Raw genomic sequence first — 26,333 nt, 5'->3', positions numbered from 1 at the left:
CATATCTATCTATCTATCTATCTATCTATCTATCTATCTATCTATCTATCTATCTATCTATCTATCTATCTATCTAACTATCTACAGTATATGGACAAAAGTATGTGGACATTGCATGTTTTTCAGAAAAAGTGCTTTATTTTTCTATTTAGTAACATGTAGGCTATCATTGTGCTTGTATTAGGGCTCTGACTCACTTGCGATAGCGTTTTTGCGAGAAAAAAATTGCAGCGGTATCGCAGGTGCGAACTTGCGTTTTTTGTGTGATTGCGATGCGTTTTTGTTCTCTGAAAACTCGCATCGCATGGTAGGAGTATTTAATGCCTCTCTTGCGTTTTTTATGGTCTTGCTTTTGTCCAAACTTCCTCCACACTGCTGACATACTGCTGTTTCCTTGTAAAAGGTCGCCCTTCCCATTAGTCACTATTCCACATAGAAAGTATAGCACCTTCGCATTCCTGCACGCATTATGCGTTTTCCGATGCTTTATTACAGCACTTCATTGACTTACATCGGCGAGAAGAAAATAGCACATCGCAAAGAAAAAGGACCATAGCATGCAAGAAAAAAACGCAGCCTCGCAGACGTGAAAACATCACAAATGAGCACAGCTACATTAGACTCAGTGCATTTCAATGTCATACAATAAAACGCAGCCTTGCCACATCGCAAAAACGCTATTGCTAGTGAGTGTGAGCCCTTACAGCGGCAACACATCGAGGCATACTTTCCACAAATTCTTTGTAAGTCTGGGCAGGAGTAGTTCACCATTCCTCATGCAATGCTGTGAGAAGAGATTGTTGTGAAGATGGGCGTGGGTGGCGGTGTCATACCCGTCACTCCAGTTCATCCCACAAATGCTCGATTTGATGAATGAATAGTTATTACAAAACGAGCAGCTTCATATTTTACCCATACTCTTCCGAGCATACAGTTTGGCAAACACAGTATTAGCATGACTTTCTGCAGTGTCCAAATGCTTTTGTCCTTATATTGTATCTTATATTTATCTATTTATCCTCATATTTATCTATCTATCTTATATCTATCCTCATGTCAGTATATATATATATATATATATATATATATATATATATATATATATATATACATATATATATATATATATATATATATATAATCTCTATCTATGGCTGGTATAGGATATAAATTGTCCTGTTTATGCTGTATATATTTGCATACATGCAGTAGTGTTTAATAGTGTATGCAGTTTTTCAAAAACATATATGGTCTTTGAATATCGCATGCTGTTTTTTTTAATATGTTTTTCTTAATCTTCACAGAAAATGGCCGTTACTTACTGACTGAGGAGTGCATATAGATGCATCCTCTTACCGATAAGACACCGATAAGACAACCACTCACACTGCCTCTTGATAATGAGGGGGGTGGATGCTTGGTGTAAACTCCCACACATAGTGGATACAGGGTGCCAGACCATTCTGATATATGTAGTTCACCATGCAGACCAGCAACCTATTAATGACGCCATTTTAATTTGGCAGGTGGCCCTGCATTTCCATCTATATGCACTCGTCATTCAGTAAGTAGCGGCCATTTTCTGTGATGGTTCTTAATTTTTTATTTCCCCTTCTGTGATGTTTTTCTTAATCTTGATTTAAAAGTACAACAAAAAACATGAACACACCCAAAGGCCACTCTTACATGCGTTCAGAAAACATGTATTCAGAAATTGCAGCTCAAAATCATGGCATTTTTATCGCAATTTTGAGCTGCATTTTTGAACGCATGGTACAGGATGTAACAGCATTTTTTACTGCACCCCATCATTGTGGTGGGTAAGGAGGTGCATTAAAAAAACTGAAAATGCAGAAATAGAACCGACAGCTCTTGAAAACTGCGGCGTTAGAAACACCGTGTTTGAACGCAGGTCTGAGTAACCCCATAAAAATTAATGGGAGTGTTTTACCGTGGTTAGCACGGCACTCAGGATGCTGCGCTTAAAGCGGTAAAAAATGACGTTTGTGTGTGAGAGTGGCCTAAGAGACTATAAACAAATATTTTATGTAGTGTAGGAAATGAGTCATGCATGAAAAGCCAAGGGGCTAGCTCATGTATGTAAATTCATTTAGCAGCTGTATGCAGCATGATTTAGATATGGGTATAGGGTGGGGTGGGGGTGAAGCCCGAGCTGAACTTTTGTATTCAGGCCTCTGAGCCTTTAGTTATGCCGATAGATAGATAGATAGATAGATAGATAGATAGATAGATAGATAGATAGATAGATAGATAGATAGATAGATAGATAGATAGATAGATAGATATTGAAATAATAGTGGCTAGGAGTTGCTGCTGGGTCTTATGCTGCGAAAGTACAAGTGGTGAGGCAACATGCACATCGTTCACCCAAACACTCACTCAGGAGGTCTCACAGGCTATTGGAACATCCATTAACACCAGAACCATCTGTAGGAAGTTGCATACAAAAGATTACCATGGGCAAACAGCTGCACACAAGCCCACTTCACAGCCGTGAATGCACGGAGGTGCCCACAATGGTGCTTGGAGCATTTTTACTGGACTATAAATGAGTGGAAGTAAGTGTTGTTGACAGCTGAATCAAAGTACACCATCTTGCGATCGGATGGTTGTACTTCGGTGTGGCTGTTTTCTGGAGAATGGTTTCTAAACGACTGCAATTTCCTAATAGTGAAGTTTGGAGGAGGTACCGTTATGGTGTGGGGGGGTTTCTGCTGGGAAGGTCTAGTGTCATTGGTTGTAGTAAAGTGCACCCTCAACTCCAATGGGCACATTATGGCATTACCTGTCTTGTGGCAATACTTTGCTACTGCTCTGTGTCTCTACCAACATGACCGAGCACCATGTCATACAGCATGTAGTGTTGAGGAGCAGAATGTCTGCAAACTTCATTGGCCAACCCAAAAATAAGATCTCAATCCCATCGAGCAACTTTGCAATGAACTAAAATACCGTATCTGTGCACGCTGAACATGCCCATTATCCCATGCATCACTATCTGAAGCTCGCCCCCAGGAATCGAGACAATTCCCTCTACATATTCATTGGAATTTGGTGGAAAGCGACCTAGAAAGGTTAGTGCAGTCATTGAGGCCAAAGGTGGCCCAAGACCATATAGAAAAAAATGAATAAAATCAAATTTCGTCACCTTCGATAAGTTTCCCAATACTTTTGTCAACATAGTGTAGATAGTATACACAGTGTACATTGAAGCCAAATGTACAATGACACCTTCTACTGTTGTGATGATAACATTATTATTTTTTTATTAATTGTTCTTTTAGGTTAACAATAAGAATGGATACTGATGACTTAAGCCTGAACTCACCTGCCATAACTCCGGATTACAACTATAAGTATGTTTATATTCCTTTGTCTTTACCAACTAAAATAAAAACAAAATCAAAATAATATCAGGCTTTATTTACATCTGCATTGGTGGCTCCGTTTCAAATTAAAATTGAATAGCATACATAGAAACTGGACATGTTGGACCACATCATAGGATGGGGTCCATCATGCAATGCATAAGGTACTGCAACATAGTTTGTTTATAATCACGACAGAGGTGTGAGCACAGCCTTACGTAGACCTTCTCACTGCATGAAAATGACCCTCTGGTCCTGAAACAAAGATGGCCGTACCAGTTCTCTGATGATCTGATAGACACTGTGAATAACTACATGCAGCTTTGATTGGCCAATGCAGCAAATTACACAATTAATTGAATTATGTAATGCTTTATTTCACCTGTGGTGGCACTACAGGAAATTGAATGCAGTAGCATAAATGAAGCAAACGTATGTAATAGGGCATATATTAAAAGTTATAGCATTCTTTGTATTTGATCTTCTCTATATTTTTTATCTGAGGGTTTGTTAAAAGGTAAAGTGCTTCTCTTTGCCTCCCCTTCTGCCTGTTACCTCCATTGGCATCCTCCTAGTCTTCAATGTGGTAGATACCACTCTGTGCTCCTGGTAGTTTCTTCTGCCAGAAGGACAGGTGTGCATACTCGGCTCACCTCTTAAAAGGGCAGTGCACATACACGGCTTTATCATCTCCAGCCTGAACATTTGCTTCCCTTATTATTTAAGGCATCTTCCCACACTGAAAGCTGGTTGAGTCATGAGGTTCCCAGTGATCCAAGTTAAGCTGTTTTAGTATGTGCTTGATTTTTGGTTTGACCTTCTAACTTTATACCCAGTTTTCCTGAACTCTTCTTGTCCAGACCTCAGCCTTGTCCTTAACTATGACATGTATGTTCTCAGGCAATGACATCAGAGATCTTGAAAATGATAAACACCTGAAATACATAGAAGGAAATTTATTTATGCATTGTTCAAAAGATTATGGCAGTAAAAAATTTTTGATGCATTATAATTCATGCCTCATCTGCTCAAAAAAATTTTGACTTTTTCATTTTTACTAAATTCTTGCCTCTTAATACGGTAGCATTGCTGCATCATTCTCCAGCTCACTTCTGATAAAGACTGGTAAAGGGTCTTTAGTAAATCTTCCTATAGTATATGCAAAAAACTTGCAGGATTTTCAAGCAAGAAAGTTCTTGTCCTAGAGGTAACATGGCTACAAAAGAGGGGTACAGCTCAGTTTGACCCGATAAACTTTTCTCTTTGCCAGAGTCAACCAGTATAAGTTTCCTTTTCTTCAAATGAATTGCAGAGAGGCAAAACAGGAAACTGGCAAAAGTGTCTGACTGGTCAGAACAAAATTCAAAGCGAAGGATGGGAGTGTGGTGGGATGACCAAGCAGCACATTGTGACTTTAAATTGGTTTTCCCACCTGTTCACCAAAGCAGATATTTATAAAGCCATACATCCTTCATATGCCTGACTTCTGCCTTATCATGTCTTCTAAGGTCATCTTACAAAGACTACGAGTCAAGTATTATGCCTACTTACAGTGATTTGATTGATTACAACATTATACAGAAGATGTCAATTACTTTATACAGCATTGTTTTTGCTCTTGGTACTATTGGTAATGGATTGGTCATCTGGATTGCCGGATTCAGGATGAAGAAGACAATAAGTGCCACATGGTTCCTTCATCTAGCTATTGCAGACTTCCTATGCTGTGCATCTCTTCCTCTACGAATAGCAGAGTGGCTTTACTCAGACATACAAGATTTTTGTTGCATACTGAGCATTTTTCTGTTCAGTATAAACATGAATGCCAGTGTTCTTCTCTTGACAGCCATGAGTATTGACCGCTTTATATCGGTCATGTGGCCATTTTGGGTGAAATTTCATAGGACCAGTAAACTAGTGAAAATCACTGTGGCAATCATTTGGTTGTTCAGTTTACTTTTTTCTGGTTTAGTGTTTTACTTATATGCAGCCTATGTTTATGATTTAAGAGAATGGTGTTTATTCAATATATCTGTACATGATCCTCATGGGATGAAACAGATCTTTCAACTGACCAGGTTAGCTATAATGTTTGCCATCCCTTTTCTTGTTATCTTTATCAGTTATGTTACCATTTTCCTTAAACTTAGACAAAGTAGAAGGCCCCAGAGATCACAGAGACCCTACAGGATCATCACTGCGGTTATATTGTGTTTCTTTATCTGCTGGTTTCCTTATTACATCTGGCCACTAACACCCCAGTATAAATTAGATTATAGTTGTTTCGAGATTTTAAATAATTTTATTTTTAACCTGGCTTGCCTTAACAGTTGCATCAATCCCATCATTTATGTATTTATGGGACAAGATTTTAAACATGGTTTCTTTAAATCTATCCCCTCCAGGCTTGCAAAAGCCTTAAGTGAACAGCCTAATGACCTATGCAGAGAACAGGAGGATTTTGAACATGCTTGCACTACTGTTATGATCAACAGGAATTCTCCTGCTTTGTCATCATCTCCTGTCATCTAGCTTGTTGATATAGCAGTTACTGTGCAACTGCCCACAGCTGATCCATTAAAGTGGGTCAGCTTATGACACTGTTGCAGCCCAAACTCATTTGGGGAACAATCCTTCTTTGGCTAGCCTCTTCTTAGATAGTCCTGGCCTATGCAGCGGCGTGCTGGTTATAGTGCATACTGTATGCATTTAAAACCCAGTATTTCTTGTTAGCTTCTGTTATCTTGTTTCTGGTCAAGCCTTGTGATTCATTGTATGTATCTAGTTTTTGCTTCTACCTCAGTTCTTGTCAGTATGCTTTAACTCCTTTGGTTTTCTACTCCTATCTTTGCTTCTAGCCTATCTTTGCTTCTAGCTTATTTTCCCCTGTTTGTATCCACCTTGTCTTGCTTCTAGTTCAGTATTATAGAAGAAATCAAAAGCACTCTTGAAGATTTGCAAGTAGTTTGGTAGCTAAATTGCATAACTTCAGGATTAGTTTATTTTAATTATATTATAGAATTATAAATTAGATTATAGTTGTTTCGAGATTTTAAATAATTTTATTTTCAACCTGGCTTGCCTTAACAGTTTCATCAATCCCATCATTTATGTATTTATGGGCCAAGATTTTAAACATGGTTTCTTAAGATCTATCCCCTCCAGGCTTAAAAAAGCCTTAAGTGAACAGCCGAACGACCTATGCAGAGAACAAGAGGATTTTAGCATGCCTGCACTACTGTTATAATCAGCAGGTTTGCTGATTGGGCAATTATTGTGCAACTGTCCCACAACTAATTCATTAAAGTGTGTCAACAGACCACAATGTTGCATCTCAGTCTCATTTTAAGCTTCTGCTTAAATATTACTGGCTTCTTTAGTGGTTAGAGTGCATGCTGTATGAGTTTAAAATCCGGTATTTCTTGCTTGCTTCTAGTACCTTGTTCCTGGTGTAGCCTGGTGATTCCTTGTATGTGTCCAGTTTTTTTGGTTCTACCTAACTTTGTCTCTTGTTAGTATGGTTTACTCCTTTGTTTTTCTACTGTTGTCTTTGCTTTTAGCCTTGTACCTTGTTTTTCCTTGTTTGTATCCAACTTCTCTTGCTTCTATAGAGGAAATTAACAGCACTCTTCAAGATTTGCAAATAGTTTGGTAGTTTTATTATATACTATCAAGTTCAGTTTCATTTCATCATATTATAGAATTATAGATTATTAGTTCTATACTTAAAAAAATAGTTAATGCATAAGTTGTTAGAATAGCTGTTAAAGTATTAAGAACTGGACGTTTTGGTCTTAAAGACCTTCCACAGTGGTATATCTATAACACAAGAAGTGTTAGTATGTTATACTCTATAATTGAAACTAATCATGAAGTATTGTTTATGTGCAAAATCTGAATCCAGTATAATAATAGACAAGAGAAAAACAAGTAGAATAAGATTTAGAGCCAAAACCAAGAAAAGATAAAAGAGAAAAATAAGGAATAAGAAACACAAATAATAAACAGGTAAGAAGTGACACTGTCTTTTGCAAAGAAAAAAAGGAAATTTGTTTCTTTGTTTACCTTTTTTCTTCTTGTAAAAAGTTTAGGGAGAGCTAGACTTAGGCCTCATGTCCACGGGGACAGATCCGCAGCGGGTCACCCGCACGCGTGATCCGCGCCCCATAGGGGTGCATTGGACACCCTCAGGTAATTAAATACCTGCGGATGTCATTTTCCCTTAAGGCGTGGATTGCGTGTGCAGGAAAACCCCCGGTGCATGCTCCATTTTAGTGCGGGTCTCCCGCGGGGACGGCTCCTGCAGGCTTCTATTGAAGCCTATGGAAGCCGTCCGGATCCGCGGCACACACGCAGCTGAACTCCTGCTCTCCGGCATGGGAGCGCGGGTAAGCAGGAGTTAAAGAAAAACTGAAGTGCACGGCGCATGCGCGCGGCACGCTGGCGTGCCGAGCACATCCGCCGGGCCGAAGAAAGAAGATCTGTCCATGACGGAGGGCAGATCCGCAGTGTCCGGACAGGTAAGTAATGCTTACTTTTAAGCCTCATGTCCGCGGGAAAGGAGGGACCCACTGCGGGATTCTGCATGAAGAATCCGCGGCGGGCCTGATTTTCCCCATGGACATGAGGCCTTAGGGTTACGTATAGTTAGGTTATTATTTTTGTTCCCATCAACCGTCTGCTACATTATCTGACTACAATCATCATCACACAATGGATTCATCATCTGATGCCTGTCACCACCCTGTTCCTGTCATTTATTGTGAGTTCCTAATTTAGTATTACCTGCCAGTATGGATGTGTGCTTCACATATTTTTTCATTAGACTGTCTGAATGTTACAAAATTCAACCCTACTGTTGTGGCATGCCAGACCGAAATTGTCAGGGGTTTGCAGCTTGTGGCAGCAAAAACTCTGCTGTCCCTCACAATGGTGGCAGCTGACAGGGTATAACAAAAATGGCGTAATTACTATAAAACAGATTTGGCTACCCGCGGCTGGGTAGGCTGTGGTGGTAATTTAAAGTTATATTTGTCATGACACCAGGTCATAAACAGGCCTAGACCTGCTACGAGCAAAAATAAAAGGGAAAAATAAAAGGAGGATGTTGGCGGTTGTTGTTCCTTCCCTGGAGGGTGATGTAGTACTCGGTGCAAGTGGTCTTTGGGTGAGAAGGTGCTTCAAGAGACCAGATAATAGTTGAACAATAAACAATAATTTATTTGTAGAGATTTCAGCAGGCACTTCAGTAATCTTCTTTTATATAGGTAGTTCCAGGCAACACTTCTGTAAATTCTGTGTTAGTGAAATGAATATGACTCCATGTTCTATCATATACATAGCCATTTTGTAAGCAAGTAGCCATTTTCTGTGTCTCTTTTCACTGTATTAATTTGTCCTTTTTCTGGAGAATTAATGGATATTAAATGATTATTTAATAAGCCTTAGGTGAAACACTAGGGCTTTTGTTCCAGAAGATAGATATATGGCATTTAGACTGGGCAGCGGGTCAAACTGACATGCTCCAAGCTGTTCAGATATGTTCCTAAACATTCTCTCTAAATTACTTATTGTTTAGATTTGCTGTTTCAAGAAGATAATCATGTATGGTCAACTCTGCGCCTGTGCCAGTCTGGGTGGCATTTTAGATGTTAAATTCCTTATCTTGTATATTTATATTTTGTTTGTGTTTCTTTGACCAATGGTAATAAATGAATTATAATAGACTTGAATTATTGTAATTGAACATGTGACTCTATATAAACTGTCACCTGTCACTCAATAGATAAATTACTTTGGATCACATACCATGCTGTGTGACTTAATGTTAGTATTCTGAGCTCAGCTTACCTCTAACAATTGAATTTGGACCCCAATAGCATATGGTATAGCAAATATTGGTTTGCACTAACATCTATATATAGGTAGTTACAGGCAACACTTCTGTACTCCTTTTTGTATATAGATAGTTACAGGCAACACTTTTGTACATATGACTGCCTTATATTGATGGGTTATCATAATGTACAAACTATGCAGCCTTGTACTTCATAAACTTATACCAGATTGATATGACAAACATATATGTACCACACAATATACTGTACTTATGTCAAAGGAAGATAATCAAAAACTATTCATGTATTTAAAAAAATATTTTCAATCAATGTAAAGAGAAATCTAGCAGTGCCTAGAATTTATGTGCATGATCCCAATCAAATAAACAGTTTTTTTTCTCATGAAAGTTCTGTCCATATAGCAATTGGACGAAAAGCACATGGGCGTATTATGCATGTAAATGCACTCTAATATTTAAAGAATGCTGCAGCACTCCAAAAGGCTCATGTAATAATTCATTGTGTATTTACTCATGTACATTGCAACATTTCAGTCCCATCATGGGACCTTTTTCAAGCTACATGGGAAAAAAATACATTCCCATAGTGGAACTGAAACACACTGACCATGAATAAATCAACAATTATTTTTTTTATTGAAATCTATCTATGTATCTGCTGTTTGTTTTTAAAGGTACAGCACCAGGTTTATTTTAGATTTTTGGAAAGAAAGATTCTGTGTACAAACTGATCTAAGCAAATGTTGTATATATTGTTTTCAATGCATAAAAAAATCAATAAAATTAATTTGTAAAATTAAGAATTTTCATAATTGTTTGAGCCAAAAATTTTAACTAGAAAGGAAGTGGCGATCTCCAGAATAACAGAAAAACAATTTACAGAACTATTCATCTTCTCTTTCATGTACAAACGTATCCTTTTACTAGGCCAATATTACATGTAATTATTTCTCACTTGTAAAAGCATTTGACCTTATGTGTCTTTTCTGACTTCATATTTGGAATCAGTGCCTTCAAACTGTATAGCACAAATAGCTCAGCACAAAATAAAAATGTTCAAACATAGATCAGTGTTACAGATTTTTCCACCCTAACTTTTATCACATTAGCAATCCAAGCCGTGAATCAGTCAATTTGATCCCTAACAGAATGTTTTCTGGCTCTAGAACAAACTTCTTCTACTACCTCCCTGGATGTGCAGCACTTATCCCAATCTCTAAGTAACAAGAGGCACAGAAGAGAGACTTTGCTCTGCACCTTGATGACATTGAAAGCAGGGGGAACCGTAACAACTTAAAAGTCAGAGGTCTTTCCGAGGACATTCCACCTGATGCCCTTCATGACTACGTAGTAGTGCTTACTACTAGGACCCAAAGTATAGAAATATAAAAATTAACCTTTATTAAAGTATCGTTAAAACTTTATGTTCAAACAAACAAACAAAAATATCCGGTAAAAGGTAGGGGATGAATAGATATGCTGTCCAATCACAGTTCAACAACCGGTACTTATCATACGACTTTATGCAATCTATATCTGGCTATGATCAGCATAATATCTCATTTATTCCAATAGTCAGCAAAGGACCGCAATCTGAGACTTCACAGTGTCTGAGAATAATATGTTCCCAAACACTGATATCTAATCGGAATTAGATGTATTCCTTATAGTCCAAAATAAAGAATGATGGATGATACAGTTGTGAGATAGCTCCCCTAGTCTCCCTACGCGTTTCGCCCACAGGGTGGGCTCCTCAGGGGCTTCAATTTCTCCAGATCTATCTTCCTGGAGTGTGTCTAGTAGAAAAACGTAACCACCGATAGTATTCAATGGAGATGACTATAATCCGTTAATCAGTGCGGATAATTTTGTACCGGGTACTTAGTTAGTTCTGTACCCACTGCTAAGTATAGTTGGTCAGATGGTTATAATTAGTCCCTATTGTAGACTGGTCAGTGCATTAGGCAGTATTGCATAATCTAGAAATAATGGTATAGACTCAGGTGCGGTAGTTCCTTTTGGGGAACTATCTAGTTCAATCCCATAGATAGTATGCACCCTGGAGCTATTCCTAGATTAACTATATGCCGTAGATTAAAATCTTTCCAGAGTGAGCTAGTATGTACCTATCAGAGATGAATAGATTATAGTACTCATCTATCTAAGCTCCTCGTTTCTTGTATATGCTGTCTCAACATAACAGGGAGGATTCTACATAATGTAACAATATAGAGTCCCTTTCCTGTCTAGATAAAGGATAAATCAAATAAGCAGCAAAACAAAATAAATGAAAGAGAAAAGCGGTGGCATGACTGTCCTAGTGGTGGACTGTCAGCTGACACCTGTCTTTCCTACTCACGAAGTTTGTCTGGGCCAATAAACCAACCCGGATTGCATGGAGCCTCCTGTCAAGGCCCAAGTTGATGGAGGGCCTCGGCCTCCCAGACCTTGTGGATTACCATCAGGCCTTCCCAACTAGTGAGAGTGGTTGACTGGCTTAGACATTCAGATAGTAAGCAATGGATCTCAATGGAACAGACATTTTCCTCAATACCCTTGTTGGTCCTCCCTTGGATACAGAGAGACATCCTGCCAGGGATTAGGCTGCATCTCACAATAGGGCCCACCCTTAGAGTAATCTCTTAATCTCTCCACAAGACAGGGGTCTCACTTGGGCTCTCTCCCTTATTTCCCATTTTGGGTAACCTGGCCTTCCCTTCGAGTTTAGAGGGTGGTGGGTTTCAATGTTGCTTCCACAATGGTAGGTTTAGAGCATTCCACTTTATCTTGGAAGGGCAATGGCTGCCTGTAGAAGAGCTGGCGAATGTCACAAACCCGGTATCAGTGAACATCTGGCAGATCCATCAAATTAGGAATTTCCTCCTTTCTCTACCCCCAGCACAGGGATTCTCGCGATCAAAGACCCCATTTAAGCAACTATGTAGTGGGATGGGCCCCTCTCGCCATACCCTCTCTCCATGTATAATATTTTGATGTCTGACATGGAGAACACTACACCGTCTTATGTCCTGGCCTGGGGGAAGGAGTTGGGGATTTCGCTTACACAACAGGATTCAAGATCCTCTCTTGGTGGTACAGGGTGCCCTCCCGGTTACATAAAATGTTTCCCGCGATCTCCCCACTTTGCTGGAGATGGGGTGCAGGACAGGGGACCCTACTGCACATTTTCTAGGATCGCCTAGTGTTGACAGGTTTCTAGTCGAAGGTGTGGCGTATTACCTCCAAATTCACAGATTTTGCCTTGCCAAAATCTCCTGCATTCTTCCTCCTGCATCTCAGTGACATCCAGAATATACTTACAGGTGAGACATCTGGTGAATGCAGCAAGGGCATGTATCCCTCCATTGTTTTGTGGTTCCATCTTATTCGCGAAATCAAGGAAATGGAGGACCTAACAGCATCTCTCAAAGAAACTCAGGAACAGTTTACCAAAACATGGCATCATTGGGTTGAGTTCCAAGGTTCAGATGAATATAAGAACCTCGCTGGACAGAGCGCTAAGTAGATTCCCCAACATCGGTTACCGCTTCAATGGTATGTAAGGACAGGCACTTGCACCTCCCCCTTTCCTTATATATTAATTGTTTTTTTTTCCTCTTTCTTTTTCTTTTTCCTCCTCTTCCTCATCAGCCTGGGGTCTCGTCTGTTTGGTTTCCCCCTCCACCGCAAACCTTTCCCGTCCCCTTCCTTTTGCCCTGCAGTGTGGAACCCCTCTTCCTTCCTCTACTTTTATGGTTCAAACAAATTGTATTTAGTCATCCATTCAACTAACGCAGGCAATCACATAATGTAGTTATCCATCATGCCCTGCCACCAACATTAAACACTGTTCCAATAGCTTACTTTGCAATACGATGACTATATTTTCCAAACGAAATACTTGTAGAAAAACTTCGGAAATTAGAGCATGGAAGTAGAAAATAGGAAAAAGAGAGAGAAAGAAAAAAAAAAAGGGATAGAAAAGAAATAGACACAGAAGATCTCCGATGCGCCCAATAGGGGCACCGTCCCCGCTCGCTCGTTTGTACCTTTGTTTAGGAAACTGGAACTGTGACAGTTTACTTGGATATATCCCCTCTAAGGAGCCATTCCTTGAGTCGATCAGATGGTCTCAACATCAACCATATCGTCCACGTCGCGTAGAACTTCTGAAGCCTACTGTCATCTCTGGCAATGGTCTCTTCTAATTGTCTTAAATGGTCTATGTTTTCCAGCCAGGTAATTCTGGTTGGAGATGTTGTTGACTTCCATAGCCTTGGGATCGCCTGTCTCATGGCCAAGATGAAGAATCTAAGTAGACCCTTTTTTGCCCCTGATATGGAGCCTGGAAAAATTGATAACAAGGCTATTTCTGGGGAGAAGACGATCCCAGCATGAGTTAAAGCATTGTATAGCCTATTGACATCCTCCCACAAGTTCCGGATCCCAGGGCAAGACCACCACAAATGAAGGAAATTCCCTTCGCCTGTCAGGCACCTCCAGCATCTATTTGATAGCTGGGGATAGATTCTAGCTAATTTGTATGGTGTTTTATACCACTGGGAAACTAACTTGTAATTCATTTCCTGCAATTTACTTGAAATTGACACCTTATGTGTCAGGATCAAAGCCTTTGACCACTCTCCATCTGGGATTAGTCTCCCCAGTTCCTTCTCCCACTGTACCTTAAACCCCACAGTTTCATCCTTTGTCTCCTCTGCTAGCAGGATGCGATATGAAAGGGAAATCTCGTTTGTTGGCGGGACCTTGGCCACACACAGCTCCTCGAACCTCGTCAAGGGCTTATTTAATAGTGTCATTGTTCCCAGAGAGAGGGCATAACAACGGATCTGCAAGTACTGGAACCACGCTCCGACCACCGGTCCCTCTGATCCCAGAATATCTTGTAACTTTTTAAAATTCCCGTTCTCCATTACATCTCTGATACGTGGTGTTGTAGCCCCTAGTCTAGCCACCAATGATCTATCACCTGTTGGGATTGGCAGTCCAGGGTTTCCCATTAGTGGGGTGAGTTGTCCAGGACACGATACCAAGCCTTTCCTTTTCGCAAAACCATCCCAAATATCCAGGATTACTGTTAAGAGGGGTGGTAGTCTCAGTCCTTTCCTATTTTCTCCCCTAGGTATCCAGAACAACCCCGGGGCCTGCCCTGGTACTGAGTCCTGCTCCATAGCCACCCACAAGTTGGTGTTTCTATTATGTAGGAGATCCAGAACGCATTTGCATATCGCCGCTTTGTAATATAGGTCAAATTCTGGTAGACCCACTCCTCCCACTTCTTTCATTCTAATGAGCGTTTTGAATTTTAATCGCGGCCTAGATCTTCCCCAAACAAATTTCGTCGTTAATCGTCTGATGCGGAGCATAAAGTTTCTGGGAAGCCTAATGGGAAGGGTCTGGAATAGATACAGAAGTCTAGGGAGTGAAACCATTTTTAAGACGTTGATCCGGCCAAACCAGGACATTGTTAGAGACCTCCAAAGTTGTAAATCTTTCTCTAGTTTGGAGAGTGCTGGTTTAAAGTTAAGTTCGAAGAGTTGGTCCGGGTCTGAGGGTAGAGTTATTCCTAAGTAGTTTATTTTGTCAGCGCGCCACCGAAAGGGAAAGGAATCGTTTAAGTGAGCAGCTTCCTCTGGTTTTACCGTAATATTAAGGATTTCGGATTTATGTGTATTAACTTTAAAGTTACTTAACCTCCCAAATTGTTCAAATTCTTTAAGAATACTGGGAAGGGCAATTCTGGGGTTGGTCATAAATATTAGCAAATCATCAGCAAACAGGGCCAGTTTCTGTGCTGAGGTTTCCGTCCTGTATCCCTTAATGTTTGGGTTATTCCTTATGGCATTTGCCAGGGATTCCATGACGAGTATGTAGAGTGTGGGTGACAACGGACACCCCTGTCTGGTCCCGTTTCTCACTTCTAAGGGCCGTGAAAGGAATCCGTTGACCCTCACTCTAGCCGATGGATTTTTGTATAGGGCCATAATCCACTCTCTAGCCCTAGTTCCCAAGCCTATCTTTTGTAGTGTTGCCTCTAGGAAGCCCCAGTGGACCCTATCGAAGGCTTTTTCAGCATCGACTGTCAGTAAACTAAGGGGCTCCCTGGATTTCTGTGCCCTCAAGATGATGGAGAGGGTTCTAAGGGTATTATCCCTAGCCTCGCGACCCGGTACAAACCCCACTTGTTCTTTATGTATTAGGGTTGGTACCAGGGGTTGCAGTCGGGTGGCTATTATTTTGGAGAAAATTTTTGTATCCTGGTTAAGAAGTGAGATGGGGCGGTAATTACTGCACTCTAGCGGGTCTTTCCCTGGTTTGGGCAAGACCGTAATGATGGCCTGTAGGGCCTGTGGGGGGAAGGGACACTTGTTTGATATGGTATTAAAGGTTTTTGCTAGGATAGGGCCAAGCAGATCCCCGCATAGTCTGTAAAATCGCGGCGTAAACCCGTCGGGTCCCGGACTCTTGCCCACTTTTAGGTCCTTAATTACCGCCGACACCTCTTGATCCGTGAAGTCCATCTCTAATGCCTGGGCCTCTTCGGTCGGGATAGCGGGAGGTGCATTCTTGTTTAGGTAGGCTTGTGCTATTGCATCGTCTTTAGACTGGCTAATATTTGTTTCGCTTTTAATGTTATATAAACCTTGGTAATATGTTTGAAATCTGTCAAGGATCTCTCCCGTGGAATGCAGCGTTCCACTGTTGGCAGAATTAATGGCAAATATATGGGACTGTGCGGTCTTAGGGTTTATAGCCTTTGCGAGCCACTTGCCACATTTGTCGCCATATTCGTAATAACTCGCCTTAATTTTGTCCCTGTGGCAAAGGGTTGCCTGATCTAATATGTCCAAAACCTGGCCACGCAGGTTCGATATGTCCGCCCGTAATTTATCTGAAGGTGATTTTTTGTTTGAGGTTTCTAAAGCTCCCAATTCCTCCAGTTTCCTTTCTAGCTTTTGAGAACGCTCCTTTTTAAGTCTTGTGCCATGCGATATGCACACCCCCCGAACCACACATTTTAAGGCCTCCCATTTTATCGGCGCTGCCGTACTATCTAATTTATGGTCTTCCTCGAAATTTTTTATCGTGGACCGAATATCTCTCAGGCATATTGCATCGTTTAGAATATTATCATTTAACCGCCATGTGTTTCTTCCCCCTCGGTCCCCCGTAAGAACTCTAAGCGATCCGTAGACCGGAGCGTGGTCCGACCATACAATGTTTCCTATAGAGCTTGTAGGGGACGAGTCTAGGAGTGTGTGTGACACCAACAGGTAGTCTAATCTACCGTAGCTGTTATGGGCTACTGAGTAGTGACTGTAATCTCTAGATCCTGGATGTAAGATTCTCCAAAGATCTACTAACTTCATAGAAGTCAGTACCCTCTTAAGTCTGCACAGTGCCGCAAAGGAGACGCCAGACTTACCAGTAGATGAGTCTAAAAGGGGGTCCAAGCACACGTTGAGATCTCCGCCCAGGACCACTTTTGATCCCGCTGCGAACTGCGCCAGCTCGTCAAGGGTTTTCAGACCGAACTGGACCTGTCCCTGATTGGGAAAATACATATTAGCAATTGTCAATACTTGGTAACCAACTGAAATTTTGATGAATAAATATCGGCCTTCGGGATCTAACTTGGATCCCAGTAGGTGATGGGGGAGCTGCTTGTGAATTGCAATCGAGACCCCCCCGATTTTTTTGTCCCTGTGGGCGCTATGATGCCACGTGGTGTAATGTCGTGTCGTGCATCTTGGAGTGCTGGCTAAGGTAAAATGAGTCTCTTGTAGAAGCGCTATCATTATGCCCTTCCTATGCAAATGGGACAAGATTTGTCCTCTCTTTGCGGGTTTGTTTAGGCCCCTGGCGTTAAATGTGCAAAACGTCAGCTCCATCATGTAATTGGTGTAGCAAAGACGGCCCCATTCACCGAGCACAAGGAGACAGAAAGAAAGAAATAAAGAGTAAGAGAAAGATGAACACTAACACACCCGAAGAGGGGTGTGGGAAGAGAAGGGACCTCCGGAAACCAGTCCAGAGTTGTTTGGGATGCTACTAGTTGACGACTAGTGCAGGGACGGCAAAAACGTCCGTCCATCCCTTGGGGGGCGAAGAGGTGCATGGCAGGGATATGTCCCCGTTCACTCCGACCGGACAGTTGGGGTCCTATCTGGACCTTGTCAATCAATAGGCAAACACTACGGCTTACTAGGTAAACAACCCATTTCACTCTAAATACTACGACCTGTCTTATATGTTGAATAGTTGCGCCAATTTTAAACTCTTCCAAATAGGGATGTTACATTCTTGTGCTTATTCCTCTCTGACCTACATTTTCCCCTGGGACTGACTACCCTGGGTGACAGGGACAGAGGAAAAGATGGAGAGAAGGAGGAGGAGAACAGGGCACAACATAACAAAACAGAACTCTCCCTGGGTTTGCTCCCTACCCCTCACACTCCCTCCACCCGCGTCCCTCTCAAATTATGCATGGAGAAGTTGTCTCCCTCCTCCCAGCGGCATCAGCGTTATGCCAGAGGACCCGAAAGATGTCCTATATTGTCGAGTTCGTTATGGTGTATTTTCTTACAGTGTGTCTGGAAGTACACAAAGCTCATAGCTGGCATGTATTATGACGTAGTATTATGGAAAGTTCTATTAATTTCCTTCTAGTTTTGATTATCTTTGCGACGTCTTGCATTTCTTTGAGATTTTGGGTTCATGGTTTCCCACTGCTCTCTTGGTGGTCTGGAGGGCAGCGACAGCGGCACCGGCCAGTCCGGTAGTGTAGTTGGTGGCAGGTTTAGAGTCTCGAGGAACTTCGGGAGATCGTTCAGGGTTCGGAATGAGGCTGATCTCCCCTCTCTTGTGGCTATGAGTTGAAAGGGAAAGCCCCAGCGGTAGGGAATATCTCGTTCCCGCAGGGCGTCCACCACCGGCTTTAGGGCTTTGCGTTGTTGAAGTGTGCGTCTAGCCAGATCTGGCAATATCAGGATTGTGGAACCTTCATGTGATAAATCTTTGCAGAAGCGCGCCCGCCTAAGAATTGCCTCTTTTTCTTTAAAGAAATGGATCCTGCAAATAATATCACGCGGCCTTTTGGGGTTTGTAGATCTCGGACCCAGGGCTCTATGTATACGGTCAATGTCGAGCTGTTGGTCTGCGGGTCTTTGTAGCAATGAGGAGAAAAAGTTCTGTGCCCATGATTCCAGTTGTTCGTTCTCTATATCCTCGGGTAGGCCCCTTATGCGCAGATTGTTCCTGCGGTGCCTGTTTTCCAAATCTTCTAGATGGGACATGATGTCAGTGATTTGCGCAGCCTGGGTTGTTATCGCTTGGTCGTGGGCAGACAGGGTGGATTGTGTTTCTTCCTGCATTTCCTCTAATTTGTTTACTCTGTTCCCTATCTGGTGGACCTCAGTTTGAAGGGAGGACAGAGTTTGCAGTTGCTTCTCCTCGAACTGCTGGAATAGCAGGACAATATCAGCAGTCGTAGGAAGGGTCTTTAGATGTTGTTTCCAGTCCCAATCCACTTCCTGCTGTGTGGCATCATTTCTAAGTGACCTAATATTTAATGCTGGGGATGTGCATTGTTCAGGATACATTTTCTCCTGTGTAGAACTACAAGTCCCAGAGCTTCCTGCTGCACTGTGGGTATGTGATTTTCCCAGGTCACTGTGAGTTGGAGACACTTTCCCTGTTTTGTTTTGTAAAGGACTGCAGGTCCCTTGTAGATTTGCAGTGTTGGGGGAGGGGGGCTTTCCTCTGGCCTTGTGGGCTGCTGCAGCTGCAGATGATTTCTCCTGTGAGAGGCTCTGTGCTTCAGGATAGTCTGCAGCTCTGGGTATGGAGGGTTTTCTTTTTACACTGAGAGCTGGAGTTATTGTGGGTGAGTTCCCACCTGAAGGACTGCTGTGCTGTTGTGAATTTGTGGGGCTGGAGGGGGGAGACCTCTCCCTCTCACTGTGGGCTGAGGACGCTGCAAGTGTCTCCCTCCGTGGGGAGTTACAGTGCCCATGTGTCTCTGCTATGCCGGAGGGGGGAGATTGCCTGCTTCTGCTGCTGGCTGGTAGTGTGAGAGGCGTCTTACCCCACTCCTGGCATTCTCCTGTGTCCTCCACTGCGCTCCTGCCGGCTCCGCTGGGCTCCTCTTCATGTGCAGGCTGCCGGGATGTAGAGCGCCCACGTGCCGCCGCCATCTTGGACGCCTGTCGCGCGACCTCCGGTGTTCCGAAGTAGCGGCCGATTTGACCAGTCTCCTTCCCCTCCGCTGCTCCAGGACCCTCCTGACGCTTTCTCCTTCCCGTCATTGTTGGCAGGGGATTGTTTCAGCTGCCGGTAAGTGCCTATTTCAGCAAGATTAGTCGGTAGTGGCGGGGAGCTACTAGAGGAAGCTGCTTACCCGTCCATGCACAAGCCACGCCCCCTCCCTTCCTCTACTTTTAATAGATGGGGGTTAACCACTGTTTTGTATTTTAAAGGGAACATTGGCTTACAGCAAATTAGAATACTATTTTATCGTTTATTTGTTTACCACCAAATAGAATTTTTTTTCTGAAGTATATTATGCCATGATCTTTCCGTTTTATATTTTGTCGGATGTTCTGGTACACGATTAAATTTTTATACTTGTGTATAACCTTTGCATTATGTCATTGTTGAACCGCAGTTTTACACAAAAAGTGACTTAATAAAGAATTTTAAGAAAAATGCATATGGTCGCGCAAGAGAATTTCTATCTATCTATCTATCTATCTATCTATCTATCTATCTATCTATCTATCTATCTATCTATCTATCTATCTATCTATCTATCTATCTATCTATCTATCTATCTATCTGTACATCACCATAATTGATTTGCAATAAAGCCCTTAAGTTGCGACTAAAGTATAGACTTTCTAAAGTGCTTCTCCATTTTTTTTTAAATATACCAGGGGGTAAGATAAGTGTATTAAATAAATAAATAAATAAAAACACTACTCGGTATCTAAGCCTTCTGTCGAATGTCCCTGTCATCATTTGACAAGCTATGTTACTATACTATGTTACTATGAAACAGGCTGAACTGGATGGACATTTTTTCTTTTAGCCTTATATACACTATGTTACTAAGCTGCTGGAGGAGGTGCGACCTGGATTGAGCTATGCGGACACTAACATGCTCCAGTGTATCTCCCCTGAGGAATGTTTGCTGGTCCCCCTGAGGTAAGAGCAAGTAGGTTTTCATGTTTGTTTTGTGGTTTAGAGATCTTTTTTTTCCCAGAATGTGTTTCCATTATTTTTTTTGTAACATCCTAAATATTTGTATCGATCTTGTCATTTCTGATTTCTCACCATCAGGAACTCATTTGCGTCACTGCATTTCGAGTTCCTGTTGGGGCACTCCATCATCTGTGGGATCATCAGGAGGACTTGCCATGTTATTTGGGAGTGGTTGAAGCCATTGATGATGTTGCTGCCCTCTACGCAAGACTGGCTTGACATTGTTGTAGGATTTCAAGCTGCTGCACAGTTTCTGAGTTACATTAAGGCCCTGAATGGTAAGCATATCTGTAATGAAGCCTTCGTACCCAGGGTCCCGATATTACAACTATAAGCAATACTGTTCCATAGTTCTGTTGGCCACAGCCGACAGTAACCAACGGTTTGTACTTGTGGATATCTGGGCCTATGTAAGCTTTTATGGATGCTCACATTTTTAAGTCTTCCAGAATGAGGCAGCGGCTTCTTTCCAATTGGCTGTCCCTGTCAGAGCCATGGCTGCTTCCTGGTTCTTTAGGTCCACAAGCCCCATTCACTATTGTTGCAGATGAGAGCTTTGGCTTGTCAACCCACATTCTGCGACCATTTCTGCACAGAGGCTTAGGCACCAGAGGACGTGTATTTAACTCGTTTCACACGCGCTTTGAGTTTTGTCAAATGCGCCTTCAGGATTCTTACCAGTAAGTGGCGAGTTTTACTGTGCACCATTCAAATGGAGTCCAAAAATATGTGTACAGAAATTAAAGCCACTGTGGTTCTGCAGACATGGATCAGAACCAACAACGTAGGCCAGCATCATCTAGACTTCAGGTTAGAGACCGCTTCGCAGACTACTTCCTGACTCCTCAGGGAGAAGTTCCATGAAGATGGACTCTATCCACTGGCTTCCAAATTATTTTTTTAACTAGTCTTTTTGCATTTTTAGTTAGGTACTCGCAAGACAATGAGAACCATTGATGTGGGTTGCAAGCTTATAAAATATGGCCTAATTAGCTCAAGTGTTCCTTAAAAATGTTCTATTGCTTTATTAACAGTTATTTTGCATTTGCAAAATGTGTCCATATTATAAACTAATACCTAATTTTACCCTTTGCTTGGGCACTCCAAAAATGTAAAAAAAAAATAAATGTTTTGAAAAATAACCCATGTGCATTGTCTATTCTACAGTGGTGGATAAAGACCGGGTGAGTAGTTAAAAGTACACCAGAAGGCTAATCTAGTTGGCATGCAATACCTTATCTCAGCCGAATTTAACAGAGGAGAAGTGCTGAGATAAAAACATAAAAAATTCACCAAACACAGTCCTTGAACAAAAAAATTATTTCATAACTACAACAAATGTCTAAAAATAAAACTTTAGTAGAAAAACAACAAAAAAATTATTTTATTCCATGACAGATTAATAGGATGTGGCTCCTTGCAAATCCTGATACTAGATCCTAGGATCATAGCCAGATGAACCAAAATGCTCAAACAGCATGTCAGTGTATGATTACGCACACACTAGCATATCAGTTCTGTGATTTATAGGGCTTGTTATTAAAGTTAAGGCTCGGGGAAACTGTGGGCCATTACAGGAGCATACTCAGCAGTTGGGTTTTCTGGGTAGCCATGCCCAAAAGACAAATAGCCATGACTACCTTGGGGTAGAGTGGGATGGGGGTGGCAGTGGTGTGGTGAACTGGCGCTGAGACCTTCGACAACTGTACTGGTCAACAATGTAATGAAGTTTGAAAGAGGCGTTTGGTGGTAAGGACACCTTCAGCAAATACAATATGTACTCTGGGTGACAAGTTGAACATTCTCCAGGTGACGATGGAAACCTGCGCTACATACTGTCCAAAACTTTCAGCCACGTCCTGCAGCAGGTTTTGATGCTGTAGCAGGTCCAGGACTCACTGCTGCATTTCTGTTGTTTGAATGTTGACTAAAGCTGTTGACCTGCCCCATTTCCAGGGTCGAGGAAATGCTGGAGATATTGCAGCTTACTCTAATAGAGGCTCCTAGTTGGTACCTCCTGATCCTCTTCTGGGCATAGCTGTGTACTCCTTATGGAGCTGGTTGCATGGTTTGCCACTTCTGCTTGATTCCATCCACTGCAAAAACAGGAAGAAACAAAAAACATACATATAAGTATTTAATGCATTTCTTATCTCACAAAAACATTCCATCATCTGTACAATAAGGAGCAGATCTGCTTTCCTATTTCTTTGATAATAGACAATTGCGCAGCATACTGCAATATTTATTTTTGGCACACACTAGTAAACAGAATAGAAGCAATTAAGGGTTCCTTCCCACGGACGGCGTTGCCCGCAGCTATTGGGTTCTATTGAACCTAATAGCACAATGCTTACAGGGCGGAATTCCAACGCGGAATTCCGCACCGTTAAATCACCCGTCCTCACCCACGGCATGCTCTATTTGCCGGGTGTGTACGCGCGGACGGCTTCCATTGCAGTCAATGGAAGCCGTACGTCATGCTATCTTCCGCTGTAGCACAGCGGAAGATAGCGTGAAACTGCTTTCCCGCCTACCGCCAGCCGCGTTGTATGACGCGGCCGGCGCATCATGTGACGCTGTGAGCTCTATTGCGCATGCGCGCTGAAGCGTCATGCGGGATGTAGAACGCCGGATCCGGAAGTAAGTATTGGGGTCTCTCGGGGGCGCAGTGACGGGCTCCGCTGCGGAATTCCGCAGCGGAGCCCGTCATGGCCATGTGAAGCCGGCCTAAACCATTCCCTTATGTCAAGATGTAATATTAAAAAAAATATAGATTTTTTTCTGTCTATGCTCCAAAACCACACAATACTTTAACGATACTGCAAACACACCCAGCATTAAATTTACTAAGCATAAATATCATACAAAACATGTGCAAAACATTAGGGTAAAACAATACTTACAGAAATTCTTTTCGGTGTCAGTGGGGGTAGAGGTCCACTGCTCTCCATAGCTCTGGGATGCCAGCTCATCCCAGGCCCTGTCCTTCACAGTCCTTTCCTGATAGTCTGACTTGTTCGTGTTCGAGATTACAGGAAAGTCCTGTATTAGATCAATGAACCTGCCCATATCAAAAACCATGGCTACTATAGTGGACAAAACTCTGTCCTGCACTACCTGCCCACACATTCCTATTTTCTTTTATTCCATTTACTATCTGGTCTCCTAGCAACCTGTGTATGAATCCGCATAAAAATCTGCATCCATCTGCAATGCAATTTCATCTGCACTACAATTTAAACTCATCCATAGAGATCAATGGAGGCCTTCCATGCAGAATCCGCGCTAAATTAGAGCGTGCTGCAATTTTTCTTTCGATCGCGGAATACACAATTCAAACCCACAAATGTGAAAGAAACTTTAAAAATACATGCCTTTCAATGTTCACGTTTTACTGCGGATCTTTCATACAGACCGCGATCGCGGAATCTGCGATCCAAATAAACTCGTGTGAGACAAAAATTGTAAAGAATTTACAAGAATAAAAACAATATACAAATTGACTCTTCATGTATTTACCATTATTCTGTATTTATAGCTAAACTGTTCTACAATTTGAAAGTCCCAACAATAACTGTAAAATGTAATACATAAAGAAGTGTAACTTAAAGCCTCTGGGTCCCAATGTGAAATCTGTGTGTTATTTATCATACTGGTGTCTTATATGGCACCAAGACTTTTGTGCCCTCCTCAGTCACCAAAGCCTGTGTATGACTATTGCCTCTGCACCTATAGGTAAACCTCAAAAAAATCTTTTAATATTGATTTAAAGCCTTGTTCTAACTGGAAAATAAAAGTATGGGATGGAGCTTAGATAAAGGCAGGAGGAAAGATTTATCATGTTACTGTTATGTGTGGGGCTTTATACAGGAACTTTCCTTGTGCTCTATGATTGTCACAAATGTGGGAGGTATTTTTTTAACTACAAAGGTGGGAAGATGAACATTTTCCTACCTAATCATCCTTTGCGCTTCACAGTAACATAGTATATAAGGCTGAAAAAAGACATGTGTCCATCCGGTTCAGCCTATTTCCCCCAATGTTGATCCAGAAGAAGGCAATAAAAAACACCAATTAGGTAGAAGTCAATTTTCCCCATCTAAGGGAAAAAAATCCTTCCTGACTCAAATCTGGCAATTGGAATAATCCCCGGATCAACAACCTTTTGGAAGTTATTAATGATTAGAACATATAATATTGTATTGCTCAAGAAAGGCGTCCAGGCTCCTCTTGAACTCTTATCAAATTTGCCATCCCCATGATGTCCTCAGGCAGAGAGTTCCAAAGTCGCATTGCCCTTACAGTAAAGAACCCCCTTTTATCTGCCCCTGTGCATTACCTTTAGAGATGATCGAGAACATTCGTCCGCGCTTGATGCTCGTTCGAGCATTAGGGTACTCGAGATGCTCGTTACTCGAGTCGAACACCACGCGGTACTCTAGTCAATCCCATTTCCTTCCCTGCATGTTTAGCGCCATTTTATAGCCAATAGACATGCGGGGAAGGCATTACCACTTCCTCCTGTGATGTGCAAGCCCTATCCCACCCCCCAGCAGTGAGTGGCTGGCGAGATCAAGTGACCGCCAAGTACTTAAAGCCGTCCCGCCCGCGGCTCGCCTCAGACACACGCTGGCAGAGGTTAGGAAAAGTGCTGCTGCTGCTATAGGAAAGGTGTTAGCGTAGGTCCTGTCTTCAAGAACCCCAACGGTCCTTCTTAGGGCTACATCTGACCGTGTGCATTACTGTTATTGCTGCTGGGAGCAGTAGTGCACCATTTTTTTTTCATCTCGGGCTGTGCAGGCCATTTCATCTATATCGTTCTCAGTCTGCAGTCTATTATACAGAGTATAGGGAAAGTGCTGCTGCTGATATGGGGGAAGTGTTAGTGTAGGATCCTTTCTTCAAAAGCCCCAAAGCTCCTTCGTTGGGCTACATCTGACCGTGTGCATTTTAGTTGGTGCCTGCTGGGAGTAGTAGTGCATCTATTTTTGTATTACGCATCTAGGCCTGTTAGCAGCCTTTCAGTAATAGCTTTTTCAGGAAAGTATTAGAGTGGGATCCTGTCTTCAAAAACCCCAAAGCTCCTTCGTTAGGCTACATCTGACCGTGTGCATTTTAGTTGGGGCCTGCTGGGAGTAGTAGTGCATCCATTTTTGTATTGCGTATCTAGGCCTGTTCGTTGCCTTTCAGTAATATTTTTTTCATGCTGCAGTGCCGTACAATCCCGCTCTCATGGTGAAACTGCACTCAAATAACTCCTAGCCTGCTGCGAACAACTTCATTTACACCGTTCTCTGTCTATAGAGAATTAAACACAGAGTGTTGGGGCACAGCCACTTCTATAGGGAAAGTTATATACACTATACAGTCCGTATCCTCCGTGCAAAAACCCCAAAGCTCCTTCGTTGGGCTACATCAGACGGTGTGCATTTTAGTTGGGGCCTGCTGGGAGTTGTAATGGATCTGTTTTTGTATTACGCACTCAAATATTTCCTAGCCTACTGCGAACGACTTTGTTTATACCGTTCTGTGTCTGCAGTGCATTATACAGAGGTCTCACCCCTAAGCAGTACTGTAATATTACCGGGGCCACTGCAAAGTATTTCAGCTCTGCTGCTGTGCAGAGCGTCTCACAATACCCTTTCCTTTGTGGTGTTGAGATAGCTGCAGTTACAAGCACTATCCACTGGCTTTAGAGTCTTCTCCCACTCCATACAGCCTCTATTATCTACAAGTCTCTGTGAGCGGTAAATTACCCCTAGGTATCAGCACTAGACAGCGGGTAACTTTTTTCAAGTCAT

At 42.2% G+C, this 26,333-nt stretch overlaps 2 protein-coding genes across 2 annotated transcripts in view; both read left to right on the top strand.

The window, feature by feature from the left end:
- The window catches only part of LOC136631374 (formyl peptide receptor 2-like), a 239,019-nt gene that overhangs the window by 184,384 nt on the left and 28,302 nt on the right, over positions 1 to 26,333 (top strand). The window lies entirely within an intron of this gene.
- On the top strand, positions 4,904 to 6,249 carry LOC136631372 (formyl peptide receptor-related sequence 1-like). Its single transcript, XM_066605644.1, has one exon. The coding sequence runs from the start codon at positions 4,929 to 4,931 to the stop codon at positions 5,919 to 5,921; it is 993 nt and encodes a 330-aa protein (XP_066461741.1). The 5' UTR covers positions 4,904 to 4,928; the 3' UTR covers positions 5,922 to 6,249.

This window comes from Eleutherodactylus coqui, chromosome 6 (genome assembly GCF_035609145.1).
Source record: "Eleutherodactylus coqui strain aEleCoq1 chromosome 6, aEleCoq1.hap1, whole genome shotgun sequence".
NCBI classification, from domain to species: domain Eukaryota; kingdom Metazoa; phylum Chordata; class Amphibia; order Anura; family Eleutherodactylidae; genus Eleutherodactylus; species Eleutherodactylus coqui.
The sequence above is the reverse complement of the archived record's forward strand: the minus strand, read 5'-3'. Positions and strand labels throughout refer to the sequence as shown.